General features: G+C 50.2%; 1 protein-coding gene across 1 annotated transcript in view; it reads right to left on the minus strand.

The window, feature by feature from the left end:
- Nucleotides 1-1245: 1245 nt before the first annotated feature.
- STK10 (serine/threonine kinase 10) overlaps nucleotides 1246-16958 on the minus strand; it is a gene marked incomplete at its 5' end in the record, with an annotated part of 87770 nt that continues 72057 nt past the window's right edge. The window contains 7 exons of the mRNA XM_080942529.1: nucleotides 1246-3382; nucleotides 5889-6002; nucleotides 7691-7816; nucleotides 8465-8653; nucleotides 9583-9707; nucleotides 10359-10488; nucleotides 12119-12211. Of these exons, the coding sequence (XP_080798655.1) occupies nucleotides 3245-3382; nucleotides 5889-6002; nucleotides 7691-7816; nucleotides 8465-8653; nucleotides 9583-9707; nucleotides 10359-10488; nucleotides 12119-12211 (915 nt within the window). The 3' untranslated portion in view covers nucleotides 1246-3244. The remainder of the gene's footprint in view (nucleotides 3383-5888; nucleotides 6003-7690; nucleotides 7817-8464; nucleotides 8654-9582; nucleotides 9708-10358; nucleotides 10489-12118; nucleotides 12212-16958) is intronic.

The raw sequence follows: 16958 nt of genomic DNA on the forward strand, positions 1-16958 counted from the left end.
TTCTGTACTGCAACGTCCTTTGCTGTTCCACCATGAATATGAAGTCCTGCGACAATGAGGCTATGTTGATGACAAATGAAACTGATTATCAGGATAAATAGGTATCAGTGAGTTAGAAAAACGGGAGCTACACAGTCAATGAATGATGTAACAGGACAAATGCTTATACACAGTAAACTGGGCCTAGCAATGCAGACTGAGTAGCCGCAATTTAAAAATGAGGAAAAAAAAAAAAAAAAAAAAAAAAAAAAAAACCAACTAACCAACCAACCAACCAAAAAAACAAAACAAAATAAAACAAAACAGTGCAGTGTGGAATGTCCTTGGTTTTCCCAGGTGATGTCTCCGGGGTTGCTGCCACCTCAAAGGGAAACTGTCAATTTCAGGCAGAAAGACTAAAGACCACATTTTTCGACAACCTAATGCAGAGATACCCCGAATTCTACCTGTGGGTCCCAGGGTAAGAACATAAGTAGTGTTTTTTTTGAGGGGCACAGGTAGACAACTGCAAACTAGATTTCTTTTTCTCCTCCTAGAGTCAGTGATGGAGCCCAGACCCTCGTGCATGCTAGGGCACTTGAGCACCAAGTTAAGTCCTAAAAAACACAGGACTGATGGCAAGCAGTCCCCCTGGGAAAAGGGTGGTGGCACCAGCAGCGGTGGCATCAGCAGTGGGAGAAACTCTAAGGCTGAATTCCACAGGTCTCCCTCTGCTCTGTGCTGAGGTTAGCCTGATGTTGGCTCCGCCCAAAATCCACTTCATTAGAGTTATGGAAAATAATTCAGCCCGTTAACATACAACATCGGGGGTGCCTGGTAACCAATGTTCGCCTTTAAATCAGAATGGTATTAATGGCCAGAGAGAATACGGCCTCTTTCCTCTCTTTGGAGGTCATATCAGAGACCCCAGAGTCTGACCTGCTACCTGATGGAAGAGGTGCCCACACACTCAGAGGATAAACCCCCCCTTCACTGAGCAAACACGGGAAACACACCTGCTTTCCCTCTCCAACCAGAGAGAACCACAGTGCTCGCGAATTGCCTTATTATTTTATTAGAAGCATTTTGACATTTTTTTCTTGTTTGCAGAGAACAGTCCACAAAAATTATACATGATGGTTGGAAATGACACACACGTTACTTCCATCCTTCATGAAGGGAAATATAAGTTAGTTCTACTCACTGTGCTAAAGACATTTCTGCCTGTTCCTATACAGAAAACGCTAGCACAGGACATGAGGAATACTTCATGGGCCTTTGTCAGTGGCAGGCATTGCACTTATGCGAAATTATGAGACTGGAAGACTAGGCTAGGCCCCCCGCAAAAAGGCACATCAGAGCCACCAGGGCTCAGGTGGTACTAAGTGTGGCTGCCAACAAGGACTAGAACAGTATGGTACCAGGGAGTGGGCGAAGACCTGAACCACAAAACCGGCATTCTGCCCAACAGCCACTGTCAAGTCTTAACTGTCCCCCCCACTCCGGAGTGCAACCATGTAGAGATTGTAAACAATGGCAGAGTCCTGCCTGGCTGCTTTGCCCACTTCCCATCTCTGAGTCCCACAGCTACACTCTGGTGATTCCCAGCCCCTATGCACCAGTAAGGACATCAACTGTTCCTCAAGACTCCTTGGTGCCAGGCCCGAAAGCAAGCTGATGCTCACTACCCTGAGATCTAGTGCTTTCCTGGGGCTCCGTGAGTGTCTTCACTGCACACAAGAACTGGGAGTCCCCAGACCTGTTTTCCTATTTTTTTTCCCCCTAGCCCAGCTCCTCCCAAGCACCCAGTTATCATCTGAAGAAACTTTCTAGAAAGTTGTCTCCTCATCGGGCAGTGATAGAAAATACTGCTGAGGTCTCAGCTACTCCCAAACTCAACTGCCTGGTTCCCCTTCCCCTTCCCATCCCATCATAATCCCTGGGGACCTCGATTTTTTAAAAAGAGGGTATCTGAAGCAGTCAGCCATTTACCTGTACTTTAACTGAATGCTCAGGCATCAGAGTCAAGAAAAGCATGATCAGTGAACGCAGGCTGGGTGGATCAGCTGCTTTTCTGGGCATGGTAGCCTATGTCGCTCAGCATCTTGGGAGGCTGCCCAAGCAACCCAAAGGCCCAGACATAGAGGCTCAGCATTTTCCTGAGCTCAGCATGTTCCTGAGGGTGGGAAGCATTTCTTCCTGAACAGAGAAGTCCAAAGGACCTCCAGGCTTGGTTGGAATGTACAGTGGGACTCCGGTACAGGACAAGGGCAAAGGTCAACAGCCTTCCCGGGTACCAGCAGTCAAGTGGGCAAGGGTGAGCTTGGCATGTGCTAGGCAGCAGAAGTCAAGTGGCGGAGGGGAGTTTACCCCTGAACACAGGGTCCGGTGTAGAGCCAAATGAGTTGCAGGCTGGCAGTACAGCCTGTGCCTTCTCTGGACTCTGGCGCCAGCACTCAGCGTGCCACCACCAGCTGCTCCACCTGAATGCTCGGTGGCCCAGGCTCAGGCTCAGGAGGCAGCAAGCAGGTTCCAGTGGTCCTAGGAGGCCTCAGCAGAGGCAGCCTGGGTGGTATGGGGGGGGGTCAAGTTGTGTGTTTGCATCCTGTGTGTGTGTGTGTGTGTGTGTGTGTGTGTGAGAGAGAGAGAGAGAGAGAGAGAGAGACAGAGAGACAGAGAGACAGAGAGACAGAGAGAGAGAGGGAGAGGGAGACAGGGAGAGGGAAAATAGAATAGGATGTCAAAAACCGGCGGAACAAACATTTCTGGCCTCCCTTTGCCTGTTTCCCACCCCCACATACACAGCGTCTCATCAAGCACAGAGTCAGCTGTGTGAAGCGGGGAATGAGGACAACCCTGAGAGCTGCCTGCTGAGAACCAAGATGGCTCTTAGGGATGTTTTCCGACACTGTGAGGGACTGCTGATTAAAACACCAAACCACAAGGATCACAATAAGGATGAGTTTGCGGTGATGTCATCAGGAGCGCTTGTGCCCACAGACGGTAGAGCGGGTGTTTTGGCAAACAGGAGGGGTACCACCCATCCTGCCTTGGTCCCTGACTCCAACAGCCCAAGTCAATTCCAGGTGCTGGGAATCTGAGTCTGGATGAGGCCGACCATCAGAAGCACTGGGGTGGCACTGTGGACAAGTGGGGTGCTGGGTTGCTGGAGCTGGCACAGAGCAAGAGGTCCTGAGTCACTTGTTCACAGAGGCTTGGCAGCCCCGGTGGCCACACTGACCGCCACAGCCCAGGCCTGTGGGCGTTAGGAAGCATCCCCAGAGCTGTAGGGGAAGAACTTGCTGGCTCTGTTGGGTGTGGTGGGTATGGGCTCTGCCTCCTCACTTAATTTGAAAAACATTTCCTGTTCACGCTTCTTCTGGTTCAAATCCTCTTCCAGGGCCTGGGGAAGAGAGCAGATGGTACTCAGTGGGATGCCAATGATTCTAATCACAGAACAGCACGTCCTTCTCTGGCTTCGGGGACTGGGTGGAAGGTCTCTCCATCCTCTCCCTGAGGCAAGCACCCCCTCCTGAACTGCTCACAGGCCCAGTGCAAATCCTGAGGAACCGCTGGTAAGGGGCACGGGCAGGTCTCCCCTGACGGGTAAAGAGAAAGATGAATAAAGAAAAGCAGATGGTGGGGTCGGGGACCAGGGGGCGGCTATTTATCAGCAAGAAAGCCAGAGATGGCTGAGTGACAACATGCTCACCCCCTGTCACTCACCACCTGCTGGGAAGATGTGTGGCTGTCCCTCTGAGGGTCTGATCCTAAAGATATGTGGGGGCTGAGCTCCTCCGGCAATGTGGGGAGGATGCTGGGCACATGCTCTTTTATCCAGACAAACAAGATCCTACCAGAAAGGCTTCCCAAGGGCACTGGAACAGAAGCACCAGCTCAGAAAAGAAGTAGAAGTAGAAGACTCTGGGGAGTATGGGCCCTCAGACAAGATCAGACACTTCATGGGAAGGGAAACTGGATCTAGATTTATGTAAAATCTTCCTTTAAAGGCTGGCTGATAAACCAACAAAACCTGGCTGAGTGGTGGCAGCAGAGACACACACCTTTGCTTGGGACACAGACGCTGGTAGATTTGTGAGTTCAAGGCCAGCCTGGTCCACAGAGGGAGTCCCAAACTTACTAACAAATGGGTAATGAGACGGACTTAGCCCGCCGGAAGCAATGTGCTAACAGTAGTTTATAGTAGATAAGTAGATATAGTAAATATTTCTGCATCTTACAGTCTAACAGTGCAAGGTGAGGAGGGCCAGGAGGAGGGAGAGCAGAGTACGCTGAGGCCCCATTCTGTCCTCTCAGTGACCCCAGCAAACCAGGAAGTCTGCACTTACTTAAAAGGAAGCCGTCTGAGTTCTAAAAATACTCCGTAGGACATGATCTAAGAGAGAGATGGAGCTCAAGGCTGCCAAGCACAAAGGACCGGGACCTCTGTGCCTTCCTGCCAGCAGTAACTCAGGCATCTGTGACAGACTCCTGCCCTGAGGCAGTCCCGCAGGTAGCCTGCAGGGCCAGCTCGCCAAACACTAGCACATGGTGCTTCTAGGAGCCCAAGAAACCATCTCAGGTCACAGGAGGCTGCTGGGAGAGATGACTGCTTATGTCCAGACCCTTAGGATGTATGCCGGAAACAGCTGCCCAGAGTCAGCCGAGCAGATGCACATTCATTCCCTGATGCCAGAGCGTGGTACCTGTGGGCTCAGTGTCAGAAATCCCAGCAGGCCGTGGTCTGCCTCCTGTCTGGGTACACAGTGGCTAAAAAACCCTCAGAACATCAGGTCACGTTGGCACAAGGTCACGGGTCACAAGGTCAAGGATAACAAAGGTAACTCTCCTCAGAGTCTAAGAATGACTATGCTGGGCTGGGTAGGGGTGGCACATGCCTTTTAATCTCAGCACTCAGGAGGCAGAGACATGGGGATCCTGAGTTCCTGGCCAGCGTGGTCTATAGAGCTAGTTCCAGAACAGCCAGGGCTACACAGAGAAGACCTATCTCAAAAAACAAAACAAAACAAAACAAAACAAAAACAAACAAACAAACAAACAAAAACCAACAAAAAACAAAAAACCAAGAACACTGTGGGTTAATGACTCTTTAGATGACACTACAATCTTACTGAACCATGACCACGCTGAGACCTGTGACATTTGCTACACTGGTTACCTTCCCGTTGCCGCAGCAACCAGATACCTGAGAAAAGCAGCTGAAGGCAGAAGGTTCTGTTCGGGCTCACAGTTTAAGGGGGCAGCCCGTCCTGAGAAGGCAAGGTGGTGAAAGCACCCGGCACCTGGTCACAGTGCCTCTGCAGTGAGGAATCCGTAAAAACCTCAACCATCCAGGAAGGGTTCCTTCCTCAGAGCCCCAGCCAAGAGCCCAGCCCAGTCTGACTCGGGCCCTTGTGAGGCCCTGGAGAGACCCCCGACTCTGGAATCCTATCCCTCTAGTGTGTGATAAAGAGCGAGGCATAAGCTGCCGAGTGTATGGCTGATGTTTCCTTCGGTGCTGGGGCAGAGCCCAGAGCATCAAACGTGCGAGGCCGGTGCTCTGCCCTGGAGCTCCACCTCAAGACAGAGCACAGTGACAGCCTTCGACCTCACAGAACGACCTCCTGAAATTCCCCACTACCGGGAGCTGCTGGCCCGGCATGACCTGCTCATGGTAAGTCCTCAGCTCCTGGGCGGGGGTCCTCTGCCTCGGGTGCATCTGGACCAGTGCAGGGGCATCCTGCTACCCCAGGGGTTCAGAAAGCTGCCAGCTCAACAGGCAGATGGGTCCTGTCTCTCAGGAACAGATCAGCTTTTGGGGTGCCATGAGGCAAGAGTCCAAAATAGGGAGGTTTCAAAAGTCCCGGGCGGGTACCTGTGGTACGGTCCTCACCAGCCCGATGCAGTACCTTTTTGCGTGGCCGAAGCTTATCTCGCCATTCCTTCAGGCTCTGGTTATGGTTCTCATCCAGGGCCTTCAGCTTCTGGGTTTCGTGCTCTACCAACAGATGGCACTTTTCATTCTGGAATGGGCAGAACAGGGGTGAGGAGGCAGAAGCCTGGGGAAACGGAGCCACTGCATCCTTGAGCCACCATGGGCTGATAATGCCTTGGCCACTGCCCACAACCCCGCATGTAGGTAACTACACCAAGCACTGCCTGGAGAATTTTTCCAAAATAGTAGCAGTGTGTGAGCTCACACGCCATGCTGGAGGCCAAGGGACAACTGTGCGGACTCAGTTCTTTCTGCTCCTCTTGGCATGGGTTCTGGGGGTCTCACTCAGACTGCCGGTGTGCGCACTGGGTAAGAAAGCATCCAGCATCCCGCTGGTTGTTCTGTGTGTTTTTGACATTGTCTGAGTTGTCTGGGCTTTGAGAGGGCCCAGTAGGCAAAGCCTGACAACCTGAGTTCAGTCCCCAGAACCCACTGTGAAGGATGAATTGGTTCCCGTAAGTTGTCTCTGAACCGCACACATGCTCCGGGGCGTGTCTCTGCCCCAACTCACATACACAGACATCCCACCAATAAATCGATGAGCTGCAGTCTGTAACTCCTGGTCCTGAGCTGCCCTCCTACTGACCACACTTGCTCTGTGGGTGCGATGCTCTGCATCAGTGGTTTTCTGTAGCAGCCCAAGCGGACTAAACGTCTGTGTATAATTACCTGTGTGTAACTATTCATAGGTATATTATATGCATGTATAATTGTGCACTGTGTCTAGTTACGTATCACATGATATATGTAGCTTACATGTAGTATCTCCCCTCCTCATGTCATTTCCCCAGGACAGGTTCTAGTGAGGAATGGGGCCGAGGGATCTCCCCATCTCTGCTACACGCTCTGAGGTAAGTCTTCTAAATTTTACCTGAAATCTATGTGGTAGACAGGAGTAAGGTTCCTAAGGACTCCCTGCCAGGATTGAGTCCTGCTGTAGGACCTTTTAAGACAAGTGCAAGGCCTTTATCTGATTAAGAAAACAAAAAAACAAAAATCCTACAGGCTGGGGAAGGAGAGCCCCTCCGAGGGTTTTATTTTGGGTCCCGAGCTGGAAGCTTCTGGGAGTTTATAAATGGATCTAGTCATGAATTCTCTGTGACCAGCTGTGTGTACCACTCAGATCTCTCAGTCAACAGCCCCATCATGATGCTATAAGCAAGGGATGAGAATGACTAAAGCCCACATGGCCGAGTCCGGGCATGGCAGCCTCCGGTGCTGGCCATTCTTGGCGAGTCTCCCTGCCTGTCCGCAAACTGCCACACAGTTCCAATGGCCTGAGCAGCCTCCTAAAGTTCAGAGGTTGGAGTTGACAGAGGGGTGCCGAGGGGTGCCAGGCAGCAGGTCCAGGTGCTCGGCTACTGAGGTCCAGGTGGGTTGTTAGCTCTGTCGGGTTCTGAGGGACACATGCCTCCTGCTTGGTCACATCCCTAATGCATGGGGCCAAACTAAGGGTCACTCAGTTCCACCACCCTCTTCACAAACCCACATGCCAGCCTTGCCACACGGGAGACATCACCTCCACCCGACGGCTATTTCAGAGATGGAAAGTAAGGCTATTTCAGGATGGAGGCTGTCCAGTGTAACAGCCCGGGAGCGGCATGTCAGGCTGACATCAAAGCTCACCCGGGCTTGACCGGATGCCACCCAGCTGTGGAGCCCTTGGCCTCCTGAGCACTGGCTGCCTTGGGGAAACTGAGGCACGGGGTGGAGTACCTGCAGCTGCTGCAGCTCGCTCATGTTGCTCTCGCACTGCGCCACCATGTCTCGCATCTGGTTCTCGTGTTTCTGCTGCTGATGCAGCCTCTCCGCCTTCTGCCTCTTCTCTTCCTGCTGGGAGAACTGAAGAAAGAAGGTGCTACTGTGGCACTCACCTGGATGGCTGGTGTGAGTGGGTGGGGTGGGGGCGGAGGGGATGAGGGGGTGGGGTGAGAAGATGAGGGGTGGAGGGAATGGGGGGTGAGGGGATGAGGGGGTGGGGGTGAGGAGATGGGGGTGGAGAGTAGAGGGGATGAGGGGGTGAGGAGATGGGGATGGAGGGTGGAGGGGATGAGGGGGTGGGGGTGAGGGTTTGGGGGATGGGGTGGAGAGATGGGGGAAAGTGGGGGGTGGGAACCTTGCCTAGCTCAGCGTGAGCCAGCGAGGCCCATCCCAGAGACCAGGTGGTGATGCTCTGAGCCCAGCCCACCTCAGGTTTTGCTCTCCCTACTGAAACTGTTCTCACACTGGCAGGTGTCACCCTGCTGTGCCACCTAAGAGAGTGAGATGACATGTGCCGGGACAGAAATCACAGGGGCCTATGTCCCACCGGAGGGTCATGGTGGATGAGATGTCACGCATGCGGTCATGAAAGGAACCGGGTGCATGACAAACTCTACTGAACAAGGATCTGTCCGTCGGGGGGCTTTCTCCTGGGCTCCGCCTGACACCTGACGTGCTCCCACGCTCCTCCCCGCTCACCGCCCACAGCCTACGTCACGCGGTCCCCACCTGCTTGATCTTCTCGCGCTGCTCGGAGGCACTGCCCGAGCCGCTGATGTGCAGGCTCTTCTTGTACATGGCCATGCGTGTCTTGCCGTCGCTCCTCTGGATCTTGGGTAGCCGCGCCTTCTCCTGTTGCTGTCTGACCTTCAGCTGCTCGATCATGCGATGGTTGTAGCGCTGCATCTGCTCCCGCTCCTGGAAGGGCACCGAGCAGAGGAGGTGAGGGAAGCTCCAGGCATGAAGGGTGCTCAGGAGCCGAAGGCCACCATGCTTAACCCAGGAGCCCCAGGTGCCAGCACGGAAAAGCTGTTAGCTAACTTCCACAATCCAAAGACATTGTCTGCTCTTTAAATTTATTTATTTTATTGGGGTGGGGGTGTCAAGCATGAGTGTGGCACTCAGAAGACACATTGTGGGAGTCAGTTCTCTTCTTGCGATATGAGGGCACCGGGAATTGAACTCAGGGCATCAGGCTTGGCGGCAAGCTCCCTTATGTCATTTCCACTGGAATTATTATTATTATTATAATTTTGTTCTTTCAACATTACAGTGTCTCTGACTTCCGATGGCTTGGCCCTCAGCTTTCTGACTTTGCAGTGGTGTGAAAATGTGATTCATGTGAACCCATACTTTGAATGTGGATCTTTTCCTGGCTGATCAAAATCTAGTACAATCTTCTGGATACTAGACAGTGGTACTGAGCCACAGCTCTGGTTGGCAGTGCTCCTGAGAGGAAATACCCTAAGATAGGCTACCACAGACCTGTGTTACTAAGCCAGGGGGCCCACAGGGCTTGGTGGCTGAAGAGCATTTACAATGTTAGTTTCAAGTTAGGAAAGATGATGGGCATAGATCCCAACAAATCGAGAAGTATCATCTCTTTGTCTTCTTTTACCTTGGGGGTGAGTGGAGCAGTTTCAAGTAGCCCAGGACTGGCTTTGAACTGAGGGAGCTGAACTGAGGGAGGGGTTAGGGTGAACAAGGGAGCTGCCTGTCCCGGTCTCCGTCCCTCACATAGTTTCCTTGATTCTTGCCCCTCAAACAGGGCACCTGGGGAAGGTCTTGGGCCCTTCCTGGGTGCCACCATCTAGGCGTATACCCTCCTCCCCCCACTCCTGCCTCACCTTCTCGTGCTTACGCAGCAGGTCATGCCGCTGCAGGAAGTACTGGTCCTTAAGTTGCTGCTTCACCAGCTGATGTCGCTCCTGTAACTGGTGCTCCTCCATCTCCCACAGGGCTGCCTCACGGTCTGTGGAGGACATGCCACCCATACAGTGAGGAGACAGAACAAGTCATCCACCCACTCCCATCCCCCGGGTCTCCACTGGGACTGAGACCTGGAGAGGCTGGCCAGCTGGGCTCAGAGGAGTGGGCGCCTGGGCTACCTCAGTAGACCACACTGGCTGAGCTGAGCCGGGCTGTAGAAACTGGACTGTCTACAGAACACTCTTTTCGGATGGGCAATGAGGTTTCTGATGGAGAGCCCGTGTGGAGATGACCGGGGAGGAAGCAGATCCTTAGCAGACACCGAGTTTAACGGAACCTTGACCTGGGGCTTTGCTGTCCTTTTTGTTGCTTCTAAGCCGTTTGGACCGTGGAACTCACAGTAGCACCACCAGATCAAGAAACACAGCAACTCTCCCAGTGTGGTTTCCTCATAGGATCATGTGATCACAGGATCATGTGATCATAGGATTGATCACACATTAGGCTCATGGGAGGGGCAGTCTTACACGAAGAGGAGGTCAGGTGTGAAAACTAGCACACAGTGGGGCAGGCGGTAGTCACGCAAGATGCTGCTTCTGTATACTGTGGTAACTGCTATCCCTGCCTCACTCCTGTCTTATGGGGGAGGGGGGATGCCTCTAGTTCTGCCATTCAGGGTGAATCTGGGCCCCACCTCGGAGGAGCTCCTGCTTCTTGTTAAGGCAATCGCGTTCCTTGTCACAGATCTCACGCCTGTTTTCCGCTGTGAGCTTCTTCATGGCCAACTCTAGGTCCTCTTTCTGCTTGGCTAAAAAGTCTCGGTCCTGTGGGAAAGGATGAGGAGGCTTTACAGAGATAAAAGACAGCAGTGTTCTCTCTCTCTCTCTCTCTCTCTCTCTCTCTCTCTCTTTCTGAAGATGAGAGCCCACCCACCTCTCTCACCAGCCATGGTCTGTTTATTTCAACTGTTTATTTGTGTGTGAGTGCTGGCTGGCATGTATGTATACATATCACGTGCCTGTGGAGGCTAGAAGAGGGCACTGGATCTCCTAGAGATGGAGTTTTATAGGTGGCTGTGAGCTGCAAACCATGGTTGTTGGGAACCAAACCCAGATCTCCTGCAAAGAGCAGACAATGCTCTAAACCGCTAAGCCATCTCTAGCCCCTAGCGCTGGGTTTTAAAGGTCACCTGCTCAAAACAGCAGGTGCACTGTGCTATTTCAGTGCCTGTGTGCTCTGTGTCCTGATGAGTTTGGGGGGATTCATATGTCTGCCACCGCAGACATTTATTCCTTTGTGGTAAAATAGGAAAGACCCTCTTCTTACTAAAAATGCACATTACCATTGGCCATGGTCATCCTTCTGTGCTACTAATATGGAAACCTGTTTCTTCCATTAATGACCGGCCTCACCCAGGGGAAAGAGACAGGTTGTGAGGTTCTCCAAGAAGAATGACAAGTCTGGGGTCAGATCAAGGACGAGGCCTTGTCCCACTGCCATCAACTCTGCAGTGGCACCTTTCCGAGCTACTGTTTCCTCTGCAAATGAGAAACAAAATCACTCCTACCCCGAGGAGCCATGACCACTGGACCAGATTATATGTCAGCATCCGGTAACTCAGGCTATGGCTGCCTGCACCCAGGCTGAGGAGGCAGCTTATGCGAAGACCCCACAGGGAGGAAAACAAGGGCATTCTAGCAAGACAGGGGTGGGAAGCTGGACTGGGCAAAGGTCAAGCTGGGGGCTGGGGGGCAACAGGCCAGGCAGCAGCAGGTGTAGTGAGGAGGTGGCCCTCAGCTTCTGGAGAAAATGAGAGTGATGGGGGATTTAAAGGCCCAGAGCTGAGGGAAAAAGGGTGACAGAGCCCGATTTGGATTTCATGTGACAGTACCTGCTGAGTCTGAAAGAAAGAAGTGTGGGAAAGCAGGAAGGAGGGAGACCAGCTACAAGCTGGGGGAGCTATAACAATGGTGTGTATCTGTACACACGTGTGTGTGTGTGTATCTGTAGTGCATCATTAGTATGCATATATGTTGTATGTTATATGTCAGGGCATGTGTATGTTGTGTGTATATAGTGTGTTATATGGGAACTGGGGGGCATGTGTCCTGTGAGTGTTGTGTGTATGTCTGGTGTGGTGTATATCTATAGTGTGTGTTTAACATGTATATACATGTATGTATGTGTGTTGTATGTTATGTATTGGTATGTGTGTATCATATGTATGTCTGGCATGTGTGTATGGCAAATATCTGTAGTGTGTGCTTGCCATATATGTACATGCATGTATGTTGTATGTTGTGTTAGGGTGTGTGTGTTATGTGTGTGTGGTGGGCTAGATTTAGGCATTTGGAGCAGGAGGCACATAGTCAGGCAGCAGGCCTGGGCAGGGAAGAGAAGGGGCCAGCTGCCAGTTGTGTTGCTGCGGCTGAATGCCAGAGGCTGGAGACTCACCAGCAGCTGCTTCTTCTGTGAGTGCTCCTCCATCTTCTGCCTCATGCTCTCCTTCCGCTGCTGCCGGGGTAGTTTCTCAACCTCGTTCTTCACCTGTGGCAGATATGGCGGAGGACAGCTTGCACCATGGTTCTTCCTTCTCTGGCCACATTATAAGGCCCAGTCCTTTCAACGCACGAATTATCAACTGCACAGATGTGCCGTCAATACCAAGGTGTCTGGAGTCAACACTGACTTCAGTTCCTAAGGTGACTCTGCTTCTGTGTGATCCCTGCCCCCCTGCTGAGGTGTCCCTAAGGATTCTGCAGGTGAGTGGACTCCCTCCAGGTTCACAGGGATCTAGTGCAGGACCCAGAGCGTGCCATGCCCCTGGCCACAGGAAACACGGTGACTCTTGCAGGGCCCAGGACTAAATTGCTGGGAGAAGCTGGTTTCTTCCCTGGTCGATATAAACTCTGTGGAAAGGCGTCTGCCCAAGATGACACCCACACAAGGAAGAAACAGCCTTTTTAACCCTTTCCTAGGATTGCACTGCCCCCAGACACACATGGTGGAGTAACAGAAAAGGCAGTGCCTACTTCTCGAGGAACCTTGTGTTTCTGGCCAGAGAGTCCTAGGCAGGCCAGAGGATGTGGATCAATGTCACAAGAAGGACATAAGAAAATGGAAAGTCCTTGTAGGAATGAGCTTCCCATAAGCCTCAGGGTCAGCCCTGCATTGAGATGGAGAGCACTTCAGAATGGCTTTGGGGAGATGAAGCCTCCACCCACAGAAGGCAAGTCCCGGCTTAAATGATCCTAACAGGGTTGTGTACCTACAGAAACACAAAGAAATGTACAGGGTTGGGAGATCTCTGTAACTTAACTGTGGCATTACAGTATACATTCTGAATGGATACAGAAGGACAAAATGTACATGCTGCATTTCATGAAACCACGAAGCATAATACACCAGTGGGCCAATACTTAAACCAAGTGATGAACGAAAGTGGAGGAGTAAAAGTAATTAAGTCCTCCGAACAATGGGTGAGAAAAGGGAAGTGGCGGGACAAAGACTAGAAAGCAATCCCTTAAATGGAATCGGCAGACACACCAACAAGAACAACAGAGACCAGCGGGCTGCATTTTGGGAAACAGTCCAACTATATATAATCATCAAGAGACCAATGTTATTGAACAAGTTAGAAGGATTTTAAAAAAATGCTTTCAAAGATTTAATTGGGCTGGAGAGATGACTCAGTGGTTAAGAACACTGGCTGCTCTTCCAGAGTTCAATTCAATTCCTAGCAACTACATGGTGGCTCATTAAAAAAAAAAAAAAAAAAAAATCAACAACACAGGAAAAAAGGAAAAAAAAAAAAAGAAACTGAGGACTCCAGGTGTGCTGGCACACGCCTTCAATCCCATCAGGGGAAGAGATGCCCCAGCAAGGGCCCTCTGAGCCACCCCCTTCCCCTATATCTGATTATACCCCCACCAAACATATTCATTCTCTCTTTATCTTTTATAAACATATCAAGGTTCCCTTCAGCCACCTAGAGCTGGGACTTCAGGGATTCCTTATCATGCCTGGAAAAATACGCTGTTCTTTCGTTTGTTTTGCCTGAAACAGGATCCTTATAGTCTTGGCTGTCCTGGAGTTCCCTGTAAAGACCATGCTGGTCTCAAAGTTTCATCTGCCCCAGACTCTGGGATTAAAGACACACCATCACACCCTGCTAAAATATGCCCATTTGTTTGCTTGTTTTAATTTTGATTTTTGTTTTTCCAAAATGGTTTCTCTGTGTGGCCCTGGCTGTCCTGGAACTTGCTCTGTGGACTAGGCTAACTTCAAACTCACAGAGATCCACCTGCCTCTGCTCCCTGAGTGCTGGGATTAAAGGCGTACGCCACCACTGCCAAGCCCAAACATGCCGATTTTAGATAGCAAAATAACTTCGAAAATACAAAACCAAAGCTATACAGCTGTAGAGAGAACCTGGGAGGCTGGGAGGTTCTTAGATGGAAGAGTACAACCCCATGTAGGCCTGAAGACCTGTGTTTGATCCCTAGTAGCTACATGAAAAGGCATACTGATAGAAGTTTATAATCCCAGATGGTGGCAGACGGGAATCCTCCGGGCCACTGGCCAGTCAGGCTAGCCAGCCTAGTTTGTAAGCCCCAGGTCCCAGAGAGAGACCCAGTCTCAAAAACCAGGGTAGATGGCTCCAAGGACCAACACTCAAAAGCCAACCTCAGAAACATCTGCAAACACACATGCACCCATATACACATGGGGACATACACATACACAGACACACACACACACACACACACACACACACACACACACACATACACACACGAGCAAACTCACCCTCATAGCTAAAAGCATTAACATGCCTTTCTCAATACTGAAGACAAAGTCTCGGAAGACATGAACAACACAGTCAAGCTGATGCTACGCTCTACCCAGTGCCCGCATGCATGGGAACATTTACTAACAGTTCTCAACCATAAAAAGAACCTTCAACTTTTTGAAATTTCACAGCAAGTAGCCTATGGGCCAAAGAAGAAACTGAATATATTAGAAAAGAATTTAAGCCAGGCGCTGGTGGCACACGCCTTTAATCCCAGCACTCGGGAGAGATCTCTGGGTTTGAGACCAGTCTGGTCTACTGAGTAAGTTCCAGAACAAATAGACAAAAACAAACAAACAAACCCAAAAAACAAAAACCCTCCCAACAACATGTTTTGAAAGACAAAACAAAAAACAAACCAACCACCACTATCACCACCAACAATAACAAAGCCAACAGGGTCTTTAATGCGGCACTCAGGCAGATCTCTGAGTTCAGAGCTAGCCTGGTCTATCTAGTCTCTTCTAGGCTAGTAAGATTGATCCTATCTTTAAAAAAAAAAAAAAGAACTGGGCATGGTGGTGCATGCCTTTAATCCCAACCTTTGTGAGGCAGAGGCAGGCGGATCTCCGTGAGTTCGAATCCAGCCAGGTCTACAAATAGAGTCCAGGACAGCCTGGCCTATTACACAGAGAAACCCTGTCTCAAAAATAAATAAACAGATCAGAATCAAATCGATGCTCTGGTGCTAACATCAGACTTAAGGAGGAAATACTGCCCGGGTTCCTCTTGAGACTGCGAACAAGGAAGAACTATTTGTACTATTTCTAGCCAACTTCTTGCTGGACCTGAGCCAGCGCTATAAAGTAACAAGAGGCAAATCAACTGAAGAGAAGAAATGAAACGGGTTCAGTGTATACAGGAAACCTCAAGGAACCTACAAAGACAAAGTAGAATAAGACAGTAAGGCTAGAAATAAGACCACCGCACAAGCAGCAATATAGCTCTATCCTCTAGCAATTAGCTAAATTGATACCTTAGTTTTTATTTTATGTTTATGGGTGTTTTGCTTGCATGTATATCTGTGCACCACTTATATATCTAGGACAACAAAGGGCAGAAGAGGGATTGGGAGCCCCGCCCCCCAGCCCTCTAGTTACAGACCGTTGTGACCTCCCACCTGGGAGCTGGGAACTGAACCCAGGTCCTCTGAAAGTACAGTTAAGTACCCTTAACTGCTGAGCCATCTTTCTGGTCCCATAAACTGAAAACTTAAGGTATCTTACAAAAGTACCCTCCCCAAAAGACATCAGTATACTAAAAGAACAAAATGGACTTATATACTAGAAAACTAAAAATCACCAGCAAAAGTTATCAAGGAAAATGTATGTTTAGACAATGTCAGTCACTGATGGCTCAGTGTCATTCGGATGACCATTCCACCCAAACTGACCCAAATCCTGGTGAGGCTTCTCTACAGGACTGGCAAGGTGACACTGCAGTGTGTCTGAAAGGACAGGGAAGTGGAACGGCCAGACTCAGGACTCACACCACTTGATGCCAAGGTTTACCAGAGTCTGGGTTCGCAGATCCAGACAGATGAACCCATATGACAAGCAGACCCTAAATGCACCAAACCAGATCTGCTCATCCACGGACGACTTCTCTTCTACAAAGAAAACTTAGCAGAGGAGGTGGGTATCGACAACACACAATGCTGGGATAGGCGTCCCAAAGCAAACGCTGAACCCGTCCACACCTTATTCATTACAGAAACTGAACTCAAAATGTTCTCATGGGGAAATACAAAACCAAACACTGTAAACCTCTAAAAGACGGCACGTCCCGTTGGGCTGGGGAAGGATCCCCTTGGCTTCTTAAATAGGCTACCAAAAGCATCACCCCTAAAGAAAACAGTTGGGTTTGCAAGACAAGCCATGGGCAGAGAATAAATGTTTGCAAAATAACATCTCATAAAGTACCAGTGGTCCAAATATGAAGACAACTGTCAGAATTCAGTGAAAAGAAACTGATCTCCCAGCAAAATATAGGAGAAAAAGGTTTTTGGACAGATGCCACATACAACAGTGCCAAGTAGGCAGCAAGGGAGCAAATGACTCAAAAGTCACAGTGAGATGGTATGTCACACCATCAGGATGAATGAAGAAAAACAGTGAAGTTGATGAGACCAAGGGTTGGGAAGGCCAAGCCACTCATGGTCAGTCGCTGTAGAGACAGGACGGACTGAAAGCATCTGTGTGACGTCATCAAAACGTGCTCAGCCTCTCTCTGACTTCCAAACCCTACAAACTTAGCCTGTCTCACCCTCTTTTCCATTTCCTAGGTTCTTATTTTTATCTCCTTGGTCTTTTTAAAGATTTATTTATTTACTTTATGTATATAAGTGTGCTAATTGCTGACACACCAGAAGAGGGCATCCAATTACAGATGGTTACAGGCCACCATGTGGTTGCTGGGAATTGAACTCACGACCTTTGGAAG

Source organism: Micromys minutus, assembly GCF_963924665.1.
Source record: "Micromys minutus genome assembly, chromosome: 31".
Taxonomy (NCBI): Eukaryota; Metazoa; Chordata; class Mammalia; order Rodentia; family Muridae; genus Micromys; species Micromys minutus.